We start from the raw sequence: 24984 nt of genomic DNA, 5'->3' as shown, positions 1-24984 counted from the left end.
CCTGTATTCTACTATAAGATGCGGAGCTGTAGTGGCTCAGTGTTTAGCTTTCTGGACCTGTGAAATAAGGTAGGTTCAAATTCTACCATCAGACCAACCTGGGTTAGCTACCATGGTGTGTCCTTGGGCGAGGCACTATACTTCAAGTGCCTTGGCACTAAATAACTTACTTGTGTTGCTGTACCATAAAAGGCCAAACCAAACAACAACAAAACAAGCTCTTTAAAAGGTGAGTTCTGTCACTGCTAAGTAAAGCAAAATATACACTGGAGAAAATGTTTTTGTTAATACAGTTTAATGGATCTAAAAACCTCTTTCTTCTGCAGGAGTTAAAAAATTAAATAAAAAAGGTCATGGCACTAATTGTTTTGCTCGCACACATCAGGCTCTGTAACCCACATCAAGTTAAGACTTTCAGTAGCGTCTGAATAAAAAATAATTTAACCTGGATGATAATATTCTTTCTCCATTCATATATTACAAAACCAAGATTGATCCAAATAAGATTACATTGGACTGTAACACTGAGGATGAGTATGCCTCTTAACAACTGACTAATGTGGGGAGAATGGAGTTAAACTGAACTTTGATTTCTTTTCAACCATAACACAAGATGATCATGTATTATGAAAAGAAACTGAATAAAGTTGGAGTTTATAACCACGACAGTCTTGATATAATACAAAGTCAGTATATTATTGTTGTCTTGAGGTACAGTTCTGTATGTTACAATCTTACACAATATCAGGGTATATTTTAGTACCATACAGTTAATTCATGATTGTATTAATACATATTCTAGTGAATGAAAATTGAATAAGATTTACTATTTTGGATTCAGGTGCAATACAGTTTACTACAGAAGAGAAAATATGACTTGACTGTATTATCTAAATGGTAAAATCTGCAAAGGGAACACTTGCTTGACTATACACTTAAAATATATCATAATACATATTTGAAATGAATTGATATAAATGGCATTAAAATGGGTTTCAGGTTGGTAAGGACAATGGTCACACTGACTTAGACCCAGGGTGGGAAACCAAAATTGTCACCAACTGCCAAAAGTGGCAAACTGGCTATGTAAATTTGGCTCAGTTTTGGCATGGTATGATGTATTTCACTAGTCATTCACCACACCTGTGGCTACATTGAAAAATAGTTTGTCCACCTCAGACTTAGAGACAACTAGTAAATTATGAAAGAAAAATGTCAATAAATTATGCTTTTCTGGATTTCTAGATTAATCAATTATTGTTGACTTGAAGTTAGAATATTACGTCAGTGAAGATAACACTCACAGTGACTTGGACATTTTGAGCTTTTTGTGAAAATGCTGTTATTATGTGTCTGAAGTGCTAGATTAAGTGTGTGTGTGTGTGTGTGTGTGTGTGATTTGGATTTTTAACGTAGCTTTAAAAAAAATTCAGTCATATCATAAATTAAGAAATGATCAAATTGGATTGCAAATATCAAATCAGCAAGGATAACACAATGACTTGCATGTTCTATATCCCTAAGAACATTTTTGGATCTAAACTTTAAGAAACTGAATCATATATTGCAGCATAAGAAAATTTCTCAGGCATAGAATTAGATTCTTAAATACAGAAAAAAAGTACATACAAAATAAAAGTGTTGTTATGTGAAAACAACACTCACTTGAGAACATAGCCAAGTTCTTATAACAAATGATATAACAATGTGTAGTTTGCTCGTAAAATAAGTTAGGAATGAATATTATTCATATAATTTAGAACAGAGCAAAGCACATTAAATTCCATCAATAAATATTATTTTGTGCTTAAATAAAATCTTAAACAAAAATGCACAAGTCCAAAATATAGTCCTACAATGAAAGACATTGCACATATTGTTTTTGTTTTAGTGCTGTGTCTTACTACCCAAATATTGGCCATGTATATCGTGTCTCAATGTTGACTGACACCGGAATAAGTAGTCAAAGTTTCAGGAATATCTTACACTTTCAGCCTATATCGACACTCTTCCATTAATTTATGTGTAATTAATATACTTACTGTTCTGTCTTTATCCTGGTGGAATGAAAATATGACATTTGCAAATGGACGCATTTTCATGTTCCATTGACAAACATTTGTTGCAATGCGATGGGATGGTAGTTGAGGTATGCTAAAGTATGTTTAGGTAGGTTCATGTGGCGGATATATTTCTTGAATGAAACAAAACGTTGCTTGCATTCCTGGATTTCATCGCTCTCCAGCCAACTGAAATGTAGGCCAACAAAACTTGAAAACTGGTAAATTTCTTTTGTGAGAATTTGAATTTATTTGAGTAAAGACATTAGGGTAAGTAAAGCCTGACAAAAAATTATAACTTTACTTTGTAGAAAAGTGTTGTTATTGGTTGCCAGTTATGTGTGTTATTTCTGAAAATTTGACTTTCATTGCACTGTTACAAAAATCATGAACTGTTCAAGAATTGTTCTTGAACTAGTAAATGGCCACTTCATGAATCTTCAGTTCATGAACTATTCGTGAACAAATCAAGAACTGTTCATGAACAGAACATGAATCTAGTTCATAAACTAATGTTATTGTTCATGAACTCCGTTCTTTAAAGTTTATGGAAGTAAATTTCGTGAAATTCAATAACATCTCTTTCTGTGCAATATTAGCTCAGATTGATGATGCTGATTATGAAAAGATACCCAGGAAAGCTTTTGATAAAGCAAATAATAGTTTTCCTGTGAAAATAACTTTCCCTTCGACTACTAACATTTTTAGTAATAGTCCTTGTGTGCAAATGGGTGTATACAACTTTAGATTAAATGTTGCATTGCAGATTGTTTTCTAGAATCATAAACAAATGTCAAAATACAATTATGCCAATCCTGTTTAAAATTGAAGCACTATTTAAAAATCATTGACAAATATCAAATTTATTAGAACAGAATTTATTAAAATGTTTTATCATTTGACCATGATATTGATCACAATTAGGGTGACCGATGTATATATATATATATATAAAAGAACCCGTTAACTTCTCCTCAGGATTTTTTGTAAGTTTTCAAGTTTCTTGTAAAACAAACCCTTGTCCATTGTGGTACACTGTAAAACTAACAATTCCAGCTTGCTCAGTTTTTGAATATCAAGTGGTGGTCTTACAGTGCCCACACATTTAATGGTTTTTTTCCCTCTTCTTGAAGAATTCGTTAATTCATTATTTGTGAAAATCTTCAGACATAACACTTTAAAAATGTCTTTATCACATTTTATGTGTTGAACACTTTTTTTATGTCATCAAGATTATCTTCCTTTGGAGCAGAAACACTGCACATTCTCCCTCTGCTGCAGGCTGTTTTACTTCTTGAACACTTGATTCACCACTGACTTCCTGCAGAGAATTTCTCTCTTCAAGTTTTCATAATTTCTGTCTTAAATACTTATTATCTTCCTTGAGTGCTTTAACATCATCTTCCAGTTTTCTAATGCGTCTATCCCTGTATAAAATTAGATGCAAGACAATAAACAACAATGATAATATTTTGTTAATGTCTTAATATTTACTAGATGTCATCATGTGTAAACAGTTAAATGTTGCAGATTTCACAAAGCTTAGTTTTGATAAAGCAAAATACAGATTTCTAATACAGTTAGAGCCTATTAAACTCCCTATTTCCATTTCAGCCGAATCTGTCAACAACTTTACCTACCTAGGGTCAACCATCAGCAACACTTTCTCGATTGATATGGAGCTGGACAGAAGGCTTGGAAAGGCAAACACCATCATGGCTCGATTAACAAAGAGGGTTTGGGAAAACAACGCGCTGACAGAGCACACCAAGGTCCGAGTCTACCAGGCCTGCGTTCTCAGCACCCTTCTAAATGGAAGTGAGACGTGGAGTACCTACATGAGGCAAGAACGCCGGCTCAACTCCTTCCATATAAGGTGCCTAAAATGCATCCTGAAAATCAGCTGGCAAGACCGTGTTCCACACAGCGAGATCCTGCAGCGTGCAAGTACCCCCAGCATGTACTCCCTGCTAATTAAACGCCGCCTTTGATGGCTGGGTCACGTCCGACGCATGGAGGATGGAAGGCTGCCAAAGGACATCTTATATGGACAGCTGGCCACTGGCATGAGAACAGTCGGACGCCCCTCACTCCGTTTCAAAGATGTGTGCAAGAGGGACATGAAGGCATGCAACATTTCACCTGATGGCTGGGAAGAGCTGGCTAAGGACCGAGGCACCTGGAGACTGATGGTAAACAATGGCATATCAGTCGCTGATGCGAGGAGAGGCCAGTTGGCGGCAGAGAAACGTAAGAGAAAGAAGAACGCAACAGCAACCACAGTAACGCAGACTTCCCAGTATGTCTGCACCAACTGCAATAGGGACTGTCACTCACGTATAGGCCTGCACAGCCACAGCAGACATTGCCAACAGAGACAGACAACAACCCAAGGGCGCTATTCGCATGGTCTTTCGAGACCGAGTTGCCAATGATGAGTTTTGATAAAGCAAAATACAGATTTCTAATACAGTTAGAGCCTATTAAACTCCCTATTTCCATTTCAGCCGAATCTGGGTAGCAACTAGCTTATCCTAATAAAAATCTGATATGATTATAAGAATACACCAGGAGTACCAATGTGTGTGGGGGGGGGGAATAAAAAAATTACCTAATGGAGAATTAAATGACATTTTGCCAGTTAGTTTTTTGTGCATAGAAGTTTTTATAAATCTCATTGTAAAGATGAAAGGTAGCACCCCACCCACTCCGTAACTTGTGAAAATAAAGACCAGAATACTGTGAAAATTATGTGCATGTTGTCACTGTGTACCAATGTTTTCCTTCATGGCGTCAAGCATAAAGGGGTTCCTCCTCTCACCAAGGGCAGTTTACTATGAAGTTTCATGACCCTGGGTGTTATATATCCTGGCTTATTGCATAGAATGCCCATGTCCACATGAGGTCATAGCAAAGCTTGACCATTGGCCCCCAAAACAATAGGGCTTCTCTCTGGGGCAATATATCTGTCAAGTTTCATGCTAGTAAGTGTAACATGCTTTCAATGTTATTACCCCTAAAGGTCAACCTTGCAAAAATATTCAGTTGATGGAATCTATACAGTTTTACCTGGAGTTGTTGCTCTCACTTTCTTTTCTGAGGTAGTCTATTCCCTCATTTGATCCCTTCACTGCAAGTTAAAGGAAGATAAATTAGATGAATATTTACATGCATCAAAAAAGAATACAAGTTATGAAAAAGAACATTTCTAGAAAACGCAGGGTTCTTACATGAATTCCGATAGTGGCCGACTTTTCCCAAAACTGACTGAACCAAGAGAAGGTGTATTTAAAAGTGCAAGTTAAATACAGGAGTTTATTGGAACTGTCATCACTATGTAATCAGATGTGAAACATCCCTTAAGAAAGCTACTCATTTTAAGTTTTGTTTTACATGTAACTATTATGACCAGGACATTTAATGGCCAACCAATATTGGTTGTACAGATTGCTGTTTTAATGGCCCATTCATATATGTAATGTCATTATAAGCAAATTTCATTATTACATTTCTATTAATTTTAACATGCTCAAATTGTATGTCTAGTTCTTAAGTACATTTCTGTTAAGCGATTAATATTTGATAAGCTATAAACCAACATCTCAAATCTGATGTACATTAAATAACCCAATACACATACACATGTCAAGCTTTAGTCTTATTCACTTTACAAATAGAATCAATGTAAAATATTCAATCACCTGGTAACATCTTGGATATCAGAATATTATGAAACTTACAAATTTAAAGCAGAGTGACCCAAATAACATTCCTGACAAACAGAAATGAAATGATATTTGCAGTTTTGGAAAAATTCAGACTTTGCTCACAGACTGAAAATAATTAAATGGACTTAGCAGTTTGGGAAAAGTTATTTAAACTTGACTCATTTGAAACCAGAGAGCAGAATCCAATTAAATTTAGCAATTTAAGGATATTAAGTTTGTAGGTGTCCTTTAAAAATAATTAAAGACAGAATATAAGACATGGGAGCATTTCATACTTTGTGGTAGCAATCCATCCATTTTGGGTAACTTCTTGTTAGGAGTCGTCTTTTCTGGAGTGATCTTATTTGGAGTGGCCGTTTTCTTTGTTGCTATCTTCTTTGGCGTGGCCATCTTCTCTGGGACTGCAGCACTCTTCTTTAGGGTTGAAAGGTGTGGTTTGTCAGTCATTGATGGAACTGTACAAGAAATATTTTAAAGAATTTGCTGTGGGTTGAATGAAAGGCAGCATTTAATCAAACAATAACATTCTTAATTAAGCTTTAATATGCATAACCATTTTCAGTTACACAACAAGCCAAGGTGGTAGCTTATACCGCTTGATGGATCTTTTGTTTCTGTTCTACTCTTGCAGGACAACAGGGAATTTTCCCAGTCATTAAGTATTAAACTCATTAGTGTTTGCAAATATTGTTGGTAAAATAAATGTGTAAGTTATTAATTTTAGTTTCAACTTTAATCCATATATTCAATTTTTCAGTCATAAAAATGTTCAAAATAAGATTGTCAACAATTGTCTTTTGGCAAGACATTATTATTTTCATCAAGATTTGTTTAATATAAATTAGTTTTTCTTATTTATAGTTAAAGTCTATACAGTCTGTATAGTTTTATGAAAATGTCATACCTTCCGGTACCAATCCACCCAATTTCTCCTCAGTTTTTGGAGTAGCTGTAACCTTCTTGGTTGAAGCAACTGGTGTGTCAGTCATAAATGGGACTGCACGAGAAATATTTTAAAGAATGTGCTAAAAAGTTGATATATTGGAAATAAGAGTACCTAAATCACTATTTAATACAAATTTAGTGTTATTAAAACTTTAAGTATGCATGTAAATAAATATATATATATATATATATATATATATATATATATATATATATATATATATATATATATATATATATATGTATGTGTGTGTGTGTGTTCAATTAAGTTATCATTTATACATCCCTACCTTAAAATAAGCCAAGTTTGGTGCTGTAATGCAAGTTTTAAATATGTATTCACACACACATACTCACTGAATTCATTCTTGATTTTCGTTATCCTCTCTTCTTCTTCATCTACATGTGCATTGACTCCAAGGAGGAATTTTTTAAAATGCACTTCAATCCTCTCTATAGATGCCTTGTTCTCTGAAATTCGATTTTAAAAAATGTGTCCATTAACAGACTGAACACGTTATTACTGTTTCGTTTCTTTAGACCTCAAAAGTATGAAAATTATCCAATGCACGGCTACCATATTAAAGCTAACCACTCCTCCAATTAGAACATTTATACCCAATAGTTAATGAAAATAAACCAAATTCCGCTTCTGATCTATATACATGTACAATTTCACTAGCTTATCAGGTTTCATATATTGCGATCAAAATCTCTTATATCTATACCTATAGCAACATTTATGATTGTATTTTTTTTAAAAAGTGGACGATGGTGAAATGTGACATCAAACTAGTAGGCTGCTTTCTATCGTTAATCGATGTTCATATAGGCTTGCCGTAGACAAATATTTTTAAAAAAATATGGAATGCTAACTTTTAAGTTCGAAAAGATAGATTGACCTCGATTTTGTTGAATGAAAACTTATCCTTATTCAAAGTTCCACTTTAGATCATGATCACAAGAAATGAAACTGTTACTAAATAAAATGATGATTCATGTAAAAGCTTTGATTAGACTTGTGTATTATCACTGCCTTTCCATTTCATTTTGCCATCACTTGCTTTGTTTTGTTAAGTTAGTGTCTTAGTATTTCTTATTTTTTATATAGCTCCAGTCAAACGAATCTACAAACTGCATGTTTTTGACAAGTCAGTCAAGGTTCCTGTTCGTACAGCTTATCGATGGAAGACAAGTTAGTCAAAGGATATGGCTACAAGCTGCAATGAATCTGATAATATGCCATTAGATTGTAAGCGCACAAAGTGTTGTAAAAAGCATATACCCTTTATTTTAGTCATGAAATAATGCTAAATCATAAATTCTACTTTGAAGCGGCACTAGCCAGAAGTATATGATAACATAAGCAAAAACTATGATTGTTTTTTTATAGATCAACTTCATAATCATTAACTGATGAATATTGCCATGTTTGTGATCTTGTTTAAAACAAGTTCAGATTTCACCTAAAAGTTATTTATGTCTGCCTCAGTTAAGTTGTTTATTTTTAGGAAAATTTTATTTTTACAACAGCCACCAGTGGTTATCAGAATAAATTGCTGAATGAAACAATAAAAACACTATCATTTTATGAAATGAAAACAGTATCACTGACTTAGTGTATACATGTATTATTATACTGTTCGTTGTTTACCCTCCCAACATTCATATTTAAATTTATTATAACTTGCAAACTTTTCTCACTAAGGAAAATGGCTAGTTGTGTTCCCAAAGTCAGACTTTAGCTCACAAAATGTTACTTTATTTTAATCCTAGTGCTAAAATCATACCAAGTGTAAACAACATTGCTTAAAGTTGTCTTATTTTTCAGATGATGATAAGAATGCATCATCTTCAGAAAGAAGTCTAACCTATCCTACAGCTGGATCCTCAATAATCCCAGATGATGTAGCTGCCGATGTATGCTACACGGATAATGATACATGTAGCTCTTTATCAACATGCAATTCAAATGAAAGCGAGGTCACATCTGTACTATCAGACTCAAATGACTCTATAATATCGGAAACCTCATCAGATGTTGAATCTTCTGATAATTTTTCTGATGTAGAGACCAGCAGTAAAGAAGATGCACATTCATCAGGAAGAGACAGCAATGATGAAGTGAAAAAGATACAACCACAGCCTCTCTCAGAAAATGAACTGCAAGCCTTAAAAATTCTTTCCCTCTTTCAAAGACATAATTTAACAACCAGTGCCTGTAAAGACATTCTTCAAACTATGTAAAGTGTGTTCCCTAACTCCAAATGTGTTGATGTCCTAGACTTGGATTATATATATTCTTTAGTTGATATCCACCCAATTAAAGAAATACACTATTGTGACACATGTGACAAGGTATTTCCAAACAACTTGGATGAATTTAGATGTAGCTTGGAAAATTGTGGAGGCTTTCATTACAAAGGAAAATTGTTGGATCAACAAAAAAAGGATCAACAACTGAGGAAAAGTTTTATACTGGTTGATACCAAAAAAACAGTTGAAACATCTACTTGAGACACCAGGTATAAATAAATTTATGCTTGTATATTTAGAATCCATAATTGAAGAACTGTGATTACTTTTACATAGTTCTATGGGGAAATTTATTGAGGAGCATTGCACATTTCTTGTTTGATAGTGCAATATCATGAATTGTTTGCATTTAATAAGGCTAATACTGACAAAATTAGTTAAGCAAATCACATGTTCAAATAATGCATATACATTAAATCTAGCTCTATTTTGTTGAAGAACAATTACCTGTAAATATAACCTTCAGCTGAAGTAATTCTATTTCTTGTCTTTTCCAGGTATTTTGAAAGAAATTGAAAATTGCAAGGCAGCACTTGAGGACAGAATAAGCTCTAGAATTTTGACAGACATAACTGATGGGTTTGCGTACAGAAATATGCTGAATGAAGATGGTTTTCTACATCATCCATACAGCTTAACTGCCACCATCAATACAGATGGAGTATATCTGTATTCATCCTCGAAAATAGAATTGTGGCCACTTTTTATGGCTATAAATGAGTTCAGTCCCAAAGCAATATTTTCGAGGGATATGTTATTGGTTGGGTTATGGCAAGGAAAGGGAAAACCCCCTTTTAAACAGTATATGGCAAGTTTCAGTGAAGAAATGAATAGTTTGTACAATGAAGGGGTTGAAGTTAATTGGGACAACAAATTAAATGTTGCAAAAGTTGCTGTTATTTGTGGTGTATTTGATCTACCAGCTAAAGCAGGTACAGTAGTCCCCCTCTTATAAGGCCACCCCTAATGCAGCAGGGAAGTGGCCTTATAATGCGGGTGGCCTTTCTAGAGGGGGATGACAAATGCGAATAGTAAATACATATGAAAAAAGTCACAAGTACATTTAATTTTAAATATTTAATATTTTAAATAAAAAATCACATGCATGATGTGCAATAAATGTAAAACAAACTTTGTCATCATTTGCAAAAGAATGCTATGAATAACCATTGATACAGTTTTAAAACCGTCTTTATAATTATGTTACAGTTCACATCACGTCACTTTGTTGGTAACAGTCTAAAAAACAAACCAGTCTCATCACATTAAAAATATCCTTGCTGTCATATCCCCTGCATATATCGTTTAGGTTTTTGTTCCAATCTTCGACAATTTCATTATTAACTTCAGCTGATTCGCCGCTAATGACAGAACCCTTGATATTGTGTCGCACTTGAAATCTGTGCAACCATCCATTACTTGCGGTAAAGTCGTCATATCCCAGTTCAACTGACAAACGTTTTGCTTTCTCTTGTCTTTCAGATCAGGATACAAACGTCTCCTGGCTCAAACAATCTTCATTTCTCCGTCCATTTCACTTTTCCACTTCCGCAGAATTGTTTCATTATCTTTCACGATATTGTTTATCTGAGTCTTCCCGACGTTAGTTTTCTGCAAGGATCCTCGACACCCCCCCCCCGTTAGTTGAATTACTTTCACGTTCTCCTCTAAACTGAGAATTTTTATTTTCCTCGATGACATGTTGATCTTTTTGCAGTAAGTTATTCATGTTGCCAACTACAATACTGATAAAACAATTTTGTATGTATCTAAACAAATTGTCGAAGGTTTTTAAAGGAAGTGATCTTGTCACGTGATTCGTTAGTCGCAGTCTGGTACCCTATTGTTTTTATACATTTCTTGGAACTAGTGAGAGAAGCCAAAACGGCTTCGATATGTACCATTAACATCATGCAGATTTGACCTCGCAGCCGCTAGGATTCGTAATTTTGACAATTATTGTCAGTAGTAATAGCCACTGATTACCAAAGTGAACAAGCTCAACATCTTACTAAGGGAAGCCATAAAGGCTATTAAACCATTTTCCTGCTGACTTGGGTATTGTACATCAATACTACCACCTCTCAGCTGTTTCTACTGTTCGATAATTGTATTCTTAACAATTATCAGAGTGACTAAACCGGACATCTTATAATAACACAGCAGTAAGGCTAATTGGATTACATATACGTACCCTTTTTTATGGATTAAAATTTGAGTCTTTCTCCGTATTTATGGAATAAATTTGGCTTCTCGTGAGGCGTAAATGATATATTATTAACCTTAGTGGTAAATGTACTTTACTCAACACTTCTTTCAGTAACGAAAACCTGACATCGGGAAACAGAAATCAGATTACTTAACACACGTTATGAATACAATACTTGTTCTGGATACATATTCAAATAAAATGTGGCCGCTTGTGAGGGGTAAATTTTATGATTTTGCACCAATATGCTGGCTGCTGGTCACGTTAGCCGGGTGGCCTTTCGCGAGGGGTACTTTTGAACACAAACTCGTCGGTGCCAACGGATTCTGGCCGTAAGGAGTGGGTGGCTGCTGGTCAGGGGGGCCGTTCAAGAGGGGGACTACTGTATTCTAAATATGACATAATTTAATGGGACGGAGGCATGCATTACCTGTGAAGAGCCTGGTATTGTTGTAAAACAAGGAAAAGGACCATCACGATGTTATCCTCACAGGACTGTTGAAACACAGTATCCACTACGAAATAATCAGGAAGTTTTACAAAACATGCAAAATGCAACAACAACAAAACAGATTAAAGGCTTTAAGGGCTTGTCTGGTCTTGCATTTCTTCAGTCTTTTGACCTGGTTAAAGGACTTGTACCAGATTAAATGCATGGGATTTTATTAGGTATAACAAATATATTATTGAGCAAATGGTTCTCACCAACACAAAGTGGTAAGAATTATTTTATTGGAAAACATATTAAAACTGTTTCCAAAAGACTTCAGAATATTCAACCTCCAATCAGTATTGACAGATTACCCCGTGATTTGGAAAAACATTATGCAAATCTAAAAGCTACAGAATTGCAAGCATGGTTGTTGTTTTATGCACTCCCATGTTTAGATGGCATACTACCGGAAGTTTATCTGAAACATTTTTAATATCTATCAGAAGCTGTGTATATTCTTCTTGGAGACAATATATTGCCAGGACAACTGGACAGAGCAGCTGTTCTTTTTGACAAGTTTTACTCCTCCTTTGCTGATTTATTTGGTCATGGATCAAGTGGTCTCAATGTGCATAATGCTTGGTTTGGTATGTAAAGCTGTGGGGACCAATGTGGGCATGGAGCTGTTTCCCATTTGAGGATAATAATACAATGTTGCTACAGTCTGTACATGGAACGGGTAATGTTATGAAGCAAGTAATGAAGTACAAACAAGCAGTGTCAAGTATGCGCGGAAAGGGTGTTTATTCAGCATCAACAACACTCTGGAAAAAGACTGCTGAAGCTGCAACTTGTGATATATCAGGGAAGGTGAAATATTTTAGAGACAGTGAAGTGACAGATGAAGTTTTGGCTACATTAAATTTAGACTGTCATAAGGATTTGAGAAAGGTTGACAGAATTAGCATAGGTAGCAAACAATTCTGCTCTTCACAGTACTTGAGAATGCAGAGAAGAGTCTGTAATGTTGTGCTATATAACCAAAGCAAAATTGGATGTGTTAAATATTTTGTTTACAATACATCAAATAAGACTGTACATGCAGTTTTGACAAAATATGATGCTGCAAAAACAAAATTTTCACAACTACCAGCCGGAAAACACCTGTTAGCAGTTAAAGCTATGTTGACAATAGATGTGGTACCTGCTGAAGAGTTGATTGACACTTTAGTTTACATAAATGTCAGTCCTTCTTCATCACCTGAAGCAAAAGCATATGTTGCAGTGATGCCAAACTGTCATGGACATGCCATTTTCAAATGATTCTAGCATCAGTAATGTTGACTGAATATATTTGTACTTTATGGGGACTGAATGGGATGCAAATGTCAACACTTTAAATGTGTTGTACTGGTTACTTTTATGTAAAAAGATAATTTACAATTATTTACTCACATCAAGCTTAGAATCCATAGCCTTACTCTTATTGAATAGATTATTTTGGTTCCTCTTTAGCATGTTTGACTACAGTACAGATAAAACACCATCCATTGTAGAATTTATGTCATTGAGGAACAGCACAGACATGGAATTTTACGCACCTTGTCCCCACCTTTACAACAATTCTAATTGAAGTTTTTTTTACTTTTGGAAGGAAATTAAAGGTCTTTATCACAATTTTGGCCCAAAAGTAACAAAATTTCACATAGGGAAAAGACGAAAATGAGATGCACACAAATCCAAAACTTGGCTGGGCTGTTCCTCGATAACAAGTCTAAAAGGTATATATAGAATAATTAGGCCATGTACTGAAACATGAATATATTTAGAATAATACATAATGTATTTAAGAATATGGTACAATGCACTTCCAGTGTGTTCATTTGGACATAATTTGTTGTGAAATAGGTTGATGTATGTAAGCATGTACTGCTAATCTTCAATCACATTTAATTTCAACAGATTAAATCACATTTTGCAAATATCTTCAATTCTTGGAACTTAAAAAATTAGTTACTATTTTGTTCATCGCCTATTAAGTAAATGCAATCAAAATTCTCAAATTGAATTCTTCATAAACTGGATTGCTTCAAGGACAGTTGATGAACTACAAGTATGCATAACAAGTTTCTAAAATTGTAATTTGTTTGCCTATTAGGTTCAGTACTTAATAGTTCATGAACTATTATAAGTTCAAGAACTTAAATTTCATGAACTGATATTCATGAACAGTTCATGAACTCGGGGAAAAGTTCAAGAACTTGAATTTCATGAACAGTTCGTGAATTTGGAGGAAAAGTTAAAGAACTTGAATTTCATGAACTGATGTTCATGAACAGTTCATGAACTAAGGGAAAAGTTCAAGAACTTGAATTTCATGAACTGATGTTCATGAACAGTTCATGAATTAATTTGACTTTTCACAACCAGTTCATGAAGTTCATGAACTTAAGAACTTTTTTCCGCTGGGGTAAAATAGTCGACATCAAAACATGCTACACAGTGCTGTTAGTAAGACCCATCAACCCCCAGAACAAAAATATTGGGTGATGTGTCTTATGTTGTAGGATTAGTCTAAAATATTGCTTAAAGTTCCTAAACAAAATACATAACAGTAAAAAAAACCACTTAACCAAAATAAATAAATTTAAAAAACAGCTCATAGTAATTGCGGCATGACTAGTTAGAAAGCTGCTGAGCTGTCTTCATACACGCAGCCCACAACACCTTATATATATACTCATGACATATCGCATAAAAACCTCAGTTTGTTAGAGCCTTTAAACAAACATGAGACTTAGTATCGCAAAAGTACATTTAGTAGATCTGCACAAGAATTGTATTTAAAAAATTGCCAACTTAATAGTTTACACATTAGTACCTAATGATTATATAGCCAAGAAGAAAATAAAGTTCATTTTTGTGGCACATGCCATGTTTACCGCTGTTGCTCATAGCAATGGTTCGAAACCTGTGTTAAGTTAAGCAATTTTACAATATCACCGAGATAGACCGCATGACAAGCATGTGTTTGTATTAAGTGAAATGAAAGAGAAAATCAAAACTTAAACACAATGACATATAGAAACTTAACAATATTGGTGTAAACACATTGAGTATATATTGTAAAGTCTGAAATGGTTAATTAAAATTAATTATTAGTGAAATTATCAAGGATGCCAGTTAATAGCTTTGATACTTCCTGTTTTCATTAACAAAAAAACATGTCGACTTAAGCCAATAAATGATCCCCATATATATACTGACAATCTCATGGCTGATATACCCCTTTAATTAAAACCTGCAAAAATATGTTGACAATTTTGTCTGCACACATTGCTGTACATTTTATACACTTGTGACTTACCAGTATTTCTCACAGCCGTTGAGCTACCGTTGGCAGAGGAGATCTTTTTGCAAAATGTATAGAATATTTCCAGATCAAATCCTATGTTTGGCGACTTATAAATCGATGTGGAATAGCACAACCCTGTACAAATATTAGTACCCCTACATGTACTTCATAGACACATTGAGGCTATGACATTGTAGCTACTCAACCTTCTGACCTATGACCTTTTTCAATTTTGCACTAGATTCGGCTATTACCAAATACTGGTGTCTAAACAGTACACAGGTGTGTTCTGGAATGATTTGCTTGCATTAAGTTTGCACATCAGATTCACAATATTTCCATCAGTATCAACACAGATTGGGGGGTTGGGGGTTGGGTTGGGGTTATAAGATTACTGTAGACTGTGCTAGGTAACAATTATAATTGTAAACAAAACATCAAATCATAGTAAATAAGAACCCATTTGAAGAATTCACTGGTAATACACAGATTAAAAAATCTGAGACTGAATTGCGCAACTTGTATGCATAGTGCATACAGCATACATGCATGTATATTTCACTCCATAAAAGCAGGTTATGACTCAATCTCTCTCTCTCTCTCTCTCTCTCTCTCTCTCTCTCTCTCTCTATGCTGGATTTATTTTTAAAAGAATCATACTCCCAATGATGGTGAGATAATGACATTTCATTTTTCATCTGTCCCTGCACACAGGATGAAACATTATAAATTGTATCTAAAGAATGCAAAATATATGTGACATTTTTTATCTGGCATGCCTAATTAAAAAGCCTATAAGTTTCAAGTATGGATGTAATCCATCTTGTGTTGATCTCATTTTTACAAATAAACATGGCCACTGCATAAATACCATAAACGTGACAACTGCTATCAGTGATTTCCATAATCTGGTCTTTACTCATAATTTTCTTTAAGAGACATTGTACATTCTGCAGCCAGGAGTCTAAATATTATCATATACAAGTTTCAAAGATTTGGTGTGATTGACTATGTAAATGATTTATAAGATGTTCTATTTACTGCCCTGTATTCCAGTATTCACTCAGAATCTGTCAACTCTGACAATGTTGCTTGGAAAACTTCTGTTCACTGTTATAGACAAACATGCTCCACGAAAACATACATACCAACATAAAGAGCATTACCTTTTATGAACAGAGAACTAAGGAAAGTTGTTGTTGTTGTTGTTGTTTTAGGGTTTAACGCCATTTTTCAGCACTAGATAGGCTAGACATGGCAGCCAGTATAACTGGTGGAGGAAGAACCCTGGAAAACCAGGGAAGAACCACCGACCCACGAGAAGCTACTGGCAAGCCTTGGATTCGAACCCACGCAGACAGAGGTGAGATGGCAGTGATCCGGAACGGTGAGCACTTTAGACCACTTGGACACTCGGGGCCCCAACTAAGGAAAGCAATATATACATATGTTGTTTTTTTTTTTTAAATATACACTCAGTACAGATCATTAAAAAAGCATGGGAAAACTAATGGAAGCAAACAAATTTAAAGTAATATACAGGGGGCATAAATCTAGGAACTTCTGGTCAACTAGAATGCCACATTTTTCTAATAAATATTCAGTTGGTTATGATAAGATCATTATCACTGAAGGTATGCAAATTGTAAACAACAACAGAGAAATATGTGAAATCTCCAATAATTTTATATAAATGTGACATCAGAAATTGGTATGATGTTCGTTTTTACCCTCTAACCCATGAGTATGAAGGCTATTAAAGTCAACAGTAACATGGATTCAATGTTTGAATTTAAGCAGGTTAATCATGACAATGTGTATAACATGACAAGGAGTTAAAAAAATTTAAAAGACCTACAGGAGGGGATCAATCGAATACTTATCCTGATTGTATGAACAAAGCTCAAGTAGTTACAGTTTTCAAAAAGAACAATCTTCTTGACAAAAGGAATACAATATTCTGTCAGCATTTTTTCCATAATATTGAAACTGTTTGAGATACCAGTTGAGACCCAGTTTGCATCATTTTTAGCAAGCATGTGGGTGTTTTTTTTAAAGATCATGGATGCAAGACCACTCTTATGTTTGCTTGAAGACTGGAGGAAAGCTCTTGATGAACACAAATGTATAGCTGCAGTCCTGAACGAAATTTATCCAAAGCTTTTGATGTCTCCCTTATGATATTTTTGTTTGCAAGTTAAGGGCTCATGATATGTTAGATGACTCACTGGGGCTCCTACTGAGCTATCAGTAAAATCATAAAAAGCAAATTAAGTTGCAGGGTGTCTGGAGTAGTTGGTCTAAAATTTAAAAAAAGGGATTCATCGGGAGTTGATCCTTGGACCTTTACTTTCTAACGTTTGTATCAATGATAGCATGTATTTTTGTTAGATGTGACTCTTTATTTGACTATGCATATGATACACTTGTCTTTTTCCCCATAAGATTTTTTTAACACATTTGAAGCAGTCGAACATTCTGATTGACTAGCTCACTGCTAACAGAATAAAAGCTAACCCTGAAAAGTTTCAAGCACTAGATGTGGGTTAAAATACAATTAGTATGAAGCTTGTAAGAAACAAAAACAGTGCATTCATAAATTTTGAAGAAATTCTGCACCTATTTGGAATTTAAATTGTCTGTTAACCACAACATGATACAAATGTAACAAATCTCTGTAGAAAGCCTCAAGGCATCTATCTGTCTTGAGCTAACTAGACTTAACAAACTTATAGTCTTATGTAGATTGATCCTCTCAAATTTAAATTTTGGTCCCTTAGTCTGGCACTGCCACAGTGATATAAACACGGCTAGAACAAATACAAGACTGTTCTCCAAGATTTGTGGATGATGTTTTCACAAGCATCTATCATAAACTGTTGCTGCCAACTCTAAATGAATGCAGTCTTCAGGTTGTGGCTCTATAATGATACTGAGCAATATGCTCCCAAATATTTGAATGATTTGTTATGTTTTAAACTCAATATATATATAATTTTAGATATTTGCATTCTACATTCAAAACTCTTTGAGAAACATCAGTGAAGCGGTAGGCTTAAAGCATTGGTCAAAATTTAAATTTTCATTTAATGCTTTCCTTTCTGCTCCTATACTTTCAAGCAGTTTAGAATGAATGAAATGATCTGAGGTTAAATATATACCACCTCTTACGCATAACGCTTTTTATCCAGTCTCCACAAGCAACATCAGTGGCCAATATTTTGAAGCTATCTTTCACCTTTTTGTTGGTATTGTAACTAAAGAGCCATTTGAGAAAACTTGATGGAACTGAACATAAATTGTATGGTTATCTGAAGTTCTATTATATACCAAATGCAGGAATCAAATTTGGTGACCAATATTATATGTCAGTTTTTAAAATATAAATTACAAATTCTCTGAAAAACAAGAATGAAACAGACTAACTTGTATTGACTATACTTCTGTCTGCATACTACAGTTAAAATGGTATGAAGGTTATTGATCATTTTAACTCATCCTTTTCCCCACTTTGTCCTTATGTTTTAATGCCTTTGAGATAAGAGACTGACTAAAGAGGGATCTTATTTGTTAAACCAAATGTTTTTATGAACAAGAAATCATTGCATACATTGGCATTATTCTTTTTATGATGCAGAAAAAACATGCTTTTGTTAGATTCAATGGAATCACCGATCATACCATAAGAATCTTGACATTTAAAAAACATGTCAGATATTAACATTTTCCCCTGCATGTAATTACTGTGTTTCCTCGCCTCTTAATTTATTGTGTAAATAAACTTCTCACCTCATCATCAGTGTTTTTCTTATATATGTTATGTTTTTTAGTTTAATTGTTATTTACAATATAAACCCTTAAAGTAAAGTTAGGTGTACATAAAGTTATGTGTTTGGTGTACATACATATATATAGCTAATTTTAACACTTGTATTAAAACTCTAGGTTCCATGCATACCATTAGCCATGACTGCTTTTACTGCCTATTATGAAAATGGACATTGCAGTGGCTAGCCAAATGTGGCTAAAAGATACATGTAGGCAAGTCTGGGTTTCTTAGAATCATACCATTAGGCTATACTAAAGGTTACTGCAGACACTAGCCAAATCCTGACTAAGCATATATGCACAATATGGAAAGAGAAAGCAAGTGAATGGCCAAATTTGGCTAATAGTACAGTTTCAAAGATTTGGGTTTCTAACAGTATGGATGTAAGCTATGCAGAATGGCATTGCATACACTAGTAGCCAGATTTTTGGCTATGAATACATGTACATTAAGGAAAGAGAAAGCGAGGTGAATAGCCAAATTTGGCTAATAGTACAGTTTCATAGATCTGGGTTTCTAACAGTATGGATGTAAGCTATGCAGAATGACATTGCATACACTAGCCAGATTTTGGCTAATAGTACAGTTTCATAGATTTGGGTTTCTAACAGTATGGATGTAAGCTATGCAGAATGGCATTGCATACACTAGTAGACAGATTTTGGCTAAGAATACATGTACATTAAGGAAAGAGAAAGCGAGGTGAATAGCCAAATTTGACTAATAGTACAGTTTCATAGATTTGGGTTTCTAACAGTATGGATGTAAGCTATGCAGAATGGCACTGCATACACTAGCCAGATTTTGGCTAATAGTACAGTTTCATAGATTTGGGTTTCTAACATTATGGATTTAATCTGTGCAACATGGCATTACAGACACTAGCCAGATTTTGGCTAAGAATATATTTGGCAAAAATCTGGTTTCTTCCTAAGAGGTAAAATTAATATTCACCAATAGCAACTATAAAATAAATGGCTACATTTGGCTAACAAGCTACATACTGCTTGTTAAGAAGTGACACTGAAAATACTTAGCCAAAATTTGGCTTATTTCAAGTCTGCCTGGTTCCACCAGCAGACAGTAAAATTATACTATAGTTATATATAGGGACTTGACACTGGTCAAAAGGACTACAAAAATCTTAGTATGTGCCTTTACTAAGTCGTGTTAAAAGACTTTAGCCCACAGCAGAGGCCTGTTTTGATTAAATGGAAAAACTCAAGTGAAATCAGAAGCTGTTCTGGGTACTTTTCTTCAGAGAATATCCAAGCTTTAACGCAACACTAGGTTTTTTATATGCATTAGTTTTTTCACTATATTCTGCCATTTTTTTCACACTCTTCACGACTGATTCAAATTGACCTGAATCAAAACATTCTTCTAAAGTTGTAAGACCTACCATTTTGTTCACTTCTTTCAAAAATCAACCAAGTTCATGCATTTTGTTTGAAACAAACTTTGATGTATACTCCTCAATATCCTTTTTGTTCCAAAAGCACTGGCCAGAATTAATTTTGAGAAAGTCATTTTTTACTTTTTTTTTTAATTTCATCATCTCTCATACTGTTTACTACATTAGAGTTAAGTGTTTCCATCATTTTCAGGAATGGAAAGCAATAATTATTATCCCTTTCTTCACAGCACTGCTTCTTTTCTTCTTTAAGCACTCTGAAAATTTGGTAATGCAATACTATTTCCGATGTTCTGCCAGTTCCTTTTCGCAATATTTACCATTGCAAGAAGGGCAAGGAACAAGTTCAGATGGATCATGTTTTCTGCCAGGCAAAGCATAATTTGAACATCTACATTAGGAATCAACATGCCTTTACCTTTTTTATATACATCAAAGTTATGTTTAAAGTCATCTCCATTGCACAGCACTTTCCAACCTTGTTTATGCTCCTGTGAATTCTTTGGAAGTGAAAGGATGCTTACAAACTCTAGTTCATCTGAATGACATGCTTCATAATGACGTGCAATGTTCCCATACTAATTTACCACATAAACTGCAGGCATGCTGTTTGTCCCATTTCTGCTCTTTGGATTATGATTCCAGGTTGGTTTGAGAATCTGATATCACTGATTATGTTACTATAGTCATCATCTGAATTGTCATTAACCATCTCTTTGCTCTAAGCATCTATTGGATATTTTAAAAGAGACTTTACCTAATATATATTTCTCACAGATTTGCAGGGATGGGAATAAAATAAATATGAATGTGCTACCTTATTCTGCCAGTACAAATTCTTTCCATCTCTAAAGTCATATCTAACCGCCCACACCACTGTCAATATATCTGGTTGCAAAGAGACAAAGCCTTGGATAAGAATTATACACCTCCAGTTTCATCCATGCATTGCACGGTTGTGTGCGGTCTGCAACATCATTCACAAATTGGTACACATGTCCTCTTGTAGATGTTGCATCTATAATAAAGAAAAGTAAAATATAATGCAACTTACAAAAAGCAACATCTTCCAATCCTTTAAAAAGATCAACAATCATAGCAAAAATTTGTCCAAGCTACCTACCAAAACAAAGCCATCATTAACCGAAGAGCTGAATGGTAGATGAAAAGAAAAACAGCCACCCCATAATATATAAAAAGATCTTAAATTATAATTACAATGCCCACATGTCTGCATCAAATTTTAAGGGACACATCTGCAAGAAACTAGTGGCCTTTCCTCTAATCTTTGATGCACTGAAATAGTTAAATTTAGTACATACATAATTACATATCGGTGCAGATGTCTTTACAATCTAAGTCTTAGAGTGTTGGGCTTCACACCTCAATGATACTATGAAACAATGCAAAGTGTGAGTTTGTTTACCGAATTCAGAACATCTGAATGGACCTTATAATTTATTCTCATCTCACATCTGCATTTGGCTAAATAATCCTAATATATGCTGAATGGGCTGTAAAAATATTTCATCATCATCCTTTCCAGTGTTAACAAGGAATTTTCTACACAGATGAATGAATAAAGAAATGTATAAGTCCATGGCATGTATTTGGAGAAAATCTAAATACTCATTGATGATAATAATCCCATGATTTCTTCTTCCATGTTCAATATGTGGTGGGATGCGGAGGTCTATTATTGCTAACTCCCACAGCCCTGATAAACTGAAATCAGTCTGTGAACTCTGTCATCTTAATTAAAGTGGTCCTAAAGAAGTGTTCTTTTGAATTCCAGCTAAAAATCAAATGAATGTACCACTAAATGATATTCTTCCTGTTTATTTTCAAAGTCAGTATGTGTTTAGTGCTGAGGTTCCACTAGGAGTAAAAATGGACAGTAACTCTTGTTCAGCTAAATTTTGAGATTATTTAAAAAAGCATTGTATAAACATTCTAGCTACCGGGTATATGAAAATTGCACAAAAAGACTTTGAGTGTAACTTGAAACGTATTAAAAGTCATGCACATAGCCAGTTAATTTAAACATGCAAACAAAAATCTAATTAAAACTGAATTAAAAGATCGCAACTATTACACACACAAAATAGTACACCATTTCCCAAACAATTTACTTTGCTGAAAGGATTTTTTTGTTGTCTTTGATATGATCTCCACTCTATACCATATTTTCAATGGCATGCAATGAAGAAGCCACTTTCACCTAATTGATTGCACAGATTAATGGAGCAACTCAGCTTTTGAAAACACGCGTGTTCATCGCAAGCAAACGTTAATGAATCAAAGCTTAATTGCTGATTGTAGGTTCCATTTTCCAGTCAGCAATTCAACTTTCCCTAAACTACGGGCAGAAATTGGAAATTGTACATTGATTCATTTTTTATTTGCAATTAAAAATAGACAAAAAAGCATGTTTTATGCTAACTACTCTAAGCAATCAATCTAAAAATATTCACCCAGATAGCACTCATATTATCATCAATTCAAGGTTGAAGCTATGTTCTGATTCAAGGGACAATTTACTCTCACCGGGAAAATTTTCAATGTTATCAGCAATTTTCTTCTACCTGAATGTCTCACTGTACTCACTACATGATGTTTTAATTGGAGCATTTTTAGCTCACAAATCCTTGCAGTTTCAAGCCTGATTAAATCTTAAATATACAATAATGATATTGGCTGAAACTTACTAATGATGATATTTAAAGCCAAACATAACATTTGTTGTATTTATGATTTCATTGTTTCTTGCTATATCTTTTCTCCCTTCTCTTAGCTACCTGTCAATCCTTTTTCCCTGCATACTCAAGTGGAAAATCACCTCTGTTGAATGCCACCTTTGCAAAGACACCATAACCTATAATGGGCATAAGGCAAAAGCAATAAATTAAAAATTAGAATAAACATGCAAAGATGTTCCTAAAAACCAAAGCTTAAAATCAGAATTTTATGAGGATATGTCTTCAGTAATTAAATGAAGCATCAGTTTGTAAGGATGTTATACATAGTTTCAAAAAATCAGCCTGAAACCTGGGACCTCTCTAATGTTTGATAAGTACCGAACCTGTCAGGATTATCGAAAAAATATAATTTACCTGACACAACTCTTGATTGTGCTGATGAAATGAAGAAATGTACGAGATGTTGACCTGCTATAACACAGCATGTCATGCTTAAAACAGGATTTCTATTCCAAAAACCTCTGACACTTTGCATTTAGAAAAACACAAGTAATCTTTGAACATTGAATAAAAATAAACTCTTCAGTATATGCCCCTAACATGTAGTATGCCGTGTTTTCAATAGACACATACCCTCAGGTTTTGATGTGTCAAATTTTAATATGACCTACATTTCTGACATGCAGAAATTATCCTTTGTGCATCTTTTGAATGCACATAGATTCCAAGCTTAACTACCCTTGATTCAACTCTGGCTTTGTTTCTTAGTTAGGATATGTTCTCCGTGACAAATTTATTCTACCTATATGAGGCGCTGATTGACATCTGCTCAACAAAAGTTTAGACCTTGATGGCCAATGGAAGATATATATCATCTGGGTGGAGCTAGCAGTTCTCTGAGGTCAGGCTTAGATTCAACTGTTTTGAGACTAGATCTCAAATTAATAATAGAGGGAGAGGAAACAATTATGACATGAATTGACTGCTTTTTGATCAAATATCAGCAATGTTTGGACATCAAATTGTAATCATCTAGTCAAAACTGGAGCATATGGCAGCTTGTGAAGCCGGAGGTCAATGCAAAGGGACCAACTTTAATTGTTTTATTGACAATTTGCTTTGTTTGGCAGAATGCTTATAACTTCAGAATCATATATGAATTCAGTGAATTCATTTGAAAAAATATTGGCCTTTGATTGCAGTTGAACTTATAATCAGTTTGACCAAGTATGGATATATGGTTTCTCGTGAAGCCAGTTTTCAGCTTGGGATTCTGCTTAGCGATTAATTTGCTTAAATCTATTTGAAACATCGAACGTTTTAATCAATGGATCAATCAGAAAAAAAAAACTGAACGGACACAACACTCAGTGCATAAATTGAACTTTAAAATCACAATGGCACAAAGAAGTACACCACTCCCTCGATAACTCGCACACATCGGGGTCCAAAAACATAGACCGCACTATAAGCGAGGACGCGAGTTACCGAAGGACCTCAAACAAATCCGCTAGACATCCAGAGAACTGCAGGGTTGGGGGAGGGAAAATTGGGCTGTTTAATGACTGAATCCTCATTTTAAAATCGCGTTGAGAATAACTGTCAATAAAGTTCTTTTTCCGCTGAAGTTGTTCGTTATGCTGTATAAATTCATTTATTTTCAAAATGTCCAACATCTGAACCACAGGGGCTCGTTACAAAGAAAATCAAGGGATGGGGGTTCTAAGCTGTAATAATAACCCCCCATCCCTTGATTTTCTTTGTAACGAGCCCTTGCGATCTGAACAACCAACAAGGTACACGAATGTTTTTGTGTATTACGTCACGGCTTTTGTTTTGTTAAATAGCCTGGATCCTGGAGCGTTGTTCATTGTTTTTTGTGAAACAATAATCCTTCTTTGCAAGGAGCCAGACTAACTATTGATACCCTATAAAACAAGATTCCTTTTTAGCAAAAACATGCAACATTTATTTTGTGGGACAATCGTGTACGTCA

The 24984-nt window shown here is 34.5% G+C and overlaps 1 protein-coding gene and 1 pseudogene across 3 annotated transcripts; one reads left to right on the top strand and one right to left on the bottom strand.

The window, feature by feature from the left end:
- Positions 1 to 2615: 2615 nt before the first annotated feature.
- Positions 2616 to 24741, bottom strand: LOC149771580 (uncharacterized). 3 transcript variants are annotated; one of them, XM_089948326.1, is made up of 9 exons: positions 24385 to 24741; positions 23088 to 23164; positions 21107 to 21307; positions 16213 to 16471; positions 7091 to 7204; positions 6693 to 6785; positions 6064 to 6243; positions 5130 to 5190; positions 2616 to 3487 (listed from the first exon to the last, which is right to left on the bottom strand). In XM_089948326.1, exons 4-9 carry the CDS (start codon positions 16274 to 16276, stop codon positions 3409 to 3411), a joined length of 591 nt encoding a protein of 196 aa, XP_089804452.1. In that variant the 5' UTR covers positions 16277 to 16471; positions 21107 to 21307; positions 23088 to 23164; positions 24385 to 24741; the 3' UTR covers positions 2616 to 3408. The 3 variants fall into 3 exon arrangements, with proteins under 3 accessions (XP_089804452.1, XP_089804453.1, XP_089804454.1); XM_089948327.1 differs by having other exon boundaries at positions 24477 to 24741; XM_089948328.1 differs by lacking the exon at positions 6693 to 6785.
- LOC149771581 (uncharacterized) lies at positions 7505 to 13014 on the top strand (annotated as a pseudogene).
- Positions 24742 to 24984: the final 243 nt, after the last annotated feature.

This window comes from Sinohyriopsis cumingii, unplaced genomic scaffold, assembly GCF_028554795.1.
Source record: "Sinohyriopsis cumingii isolate HCF-2022 unplaced genomic scaffold, ASM2855479v2 utg001759l, whole genome shotgun sequence".
Classification (NCBI taxonomy): Eukaryota; Metazoa; Mollusca; class Bivalvia; order Unionida; family Unionidae; genus Sinohyriopsis; species Sinohyriopsis cumingii.
This window is presented reverse-complemented; position numbering and strand designations above follow the sequence as displayed.

Coding starts and splice junctions, on each gene's coding strand:
- LOC149771580 (XM_089948326.1), bottom strand. CDS start 16,276: ATGGCGTTAAACCCTAAAACAACAACAACAACAACAACTTTCCTTAGT. Junction 7,205..16,212: donor TAGTTCTCTGTTCATAAAAG/GTAATGCTCTTT, acceptor ATCGAATTTCAG/AGAACAAGGCATCTATAGAG. Junction 3,488..5,129: donor AGTGAGAGCAACAACTCCAG/GTAAAACTGTAT, acceptor AATTTTATACAG/GGATAGACGCATTAGAAAAC.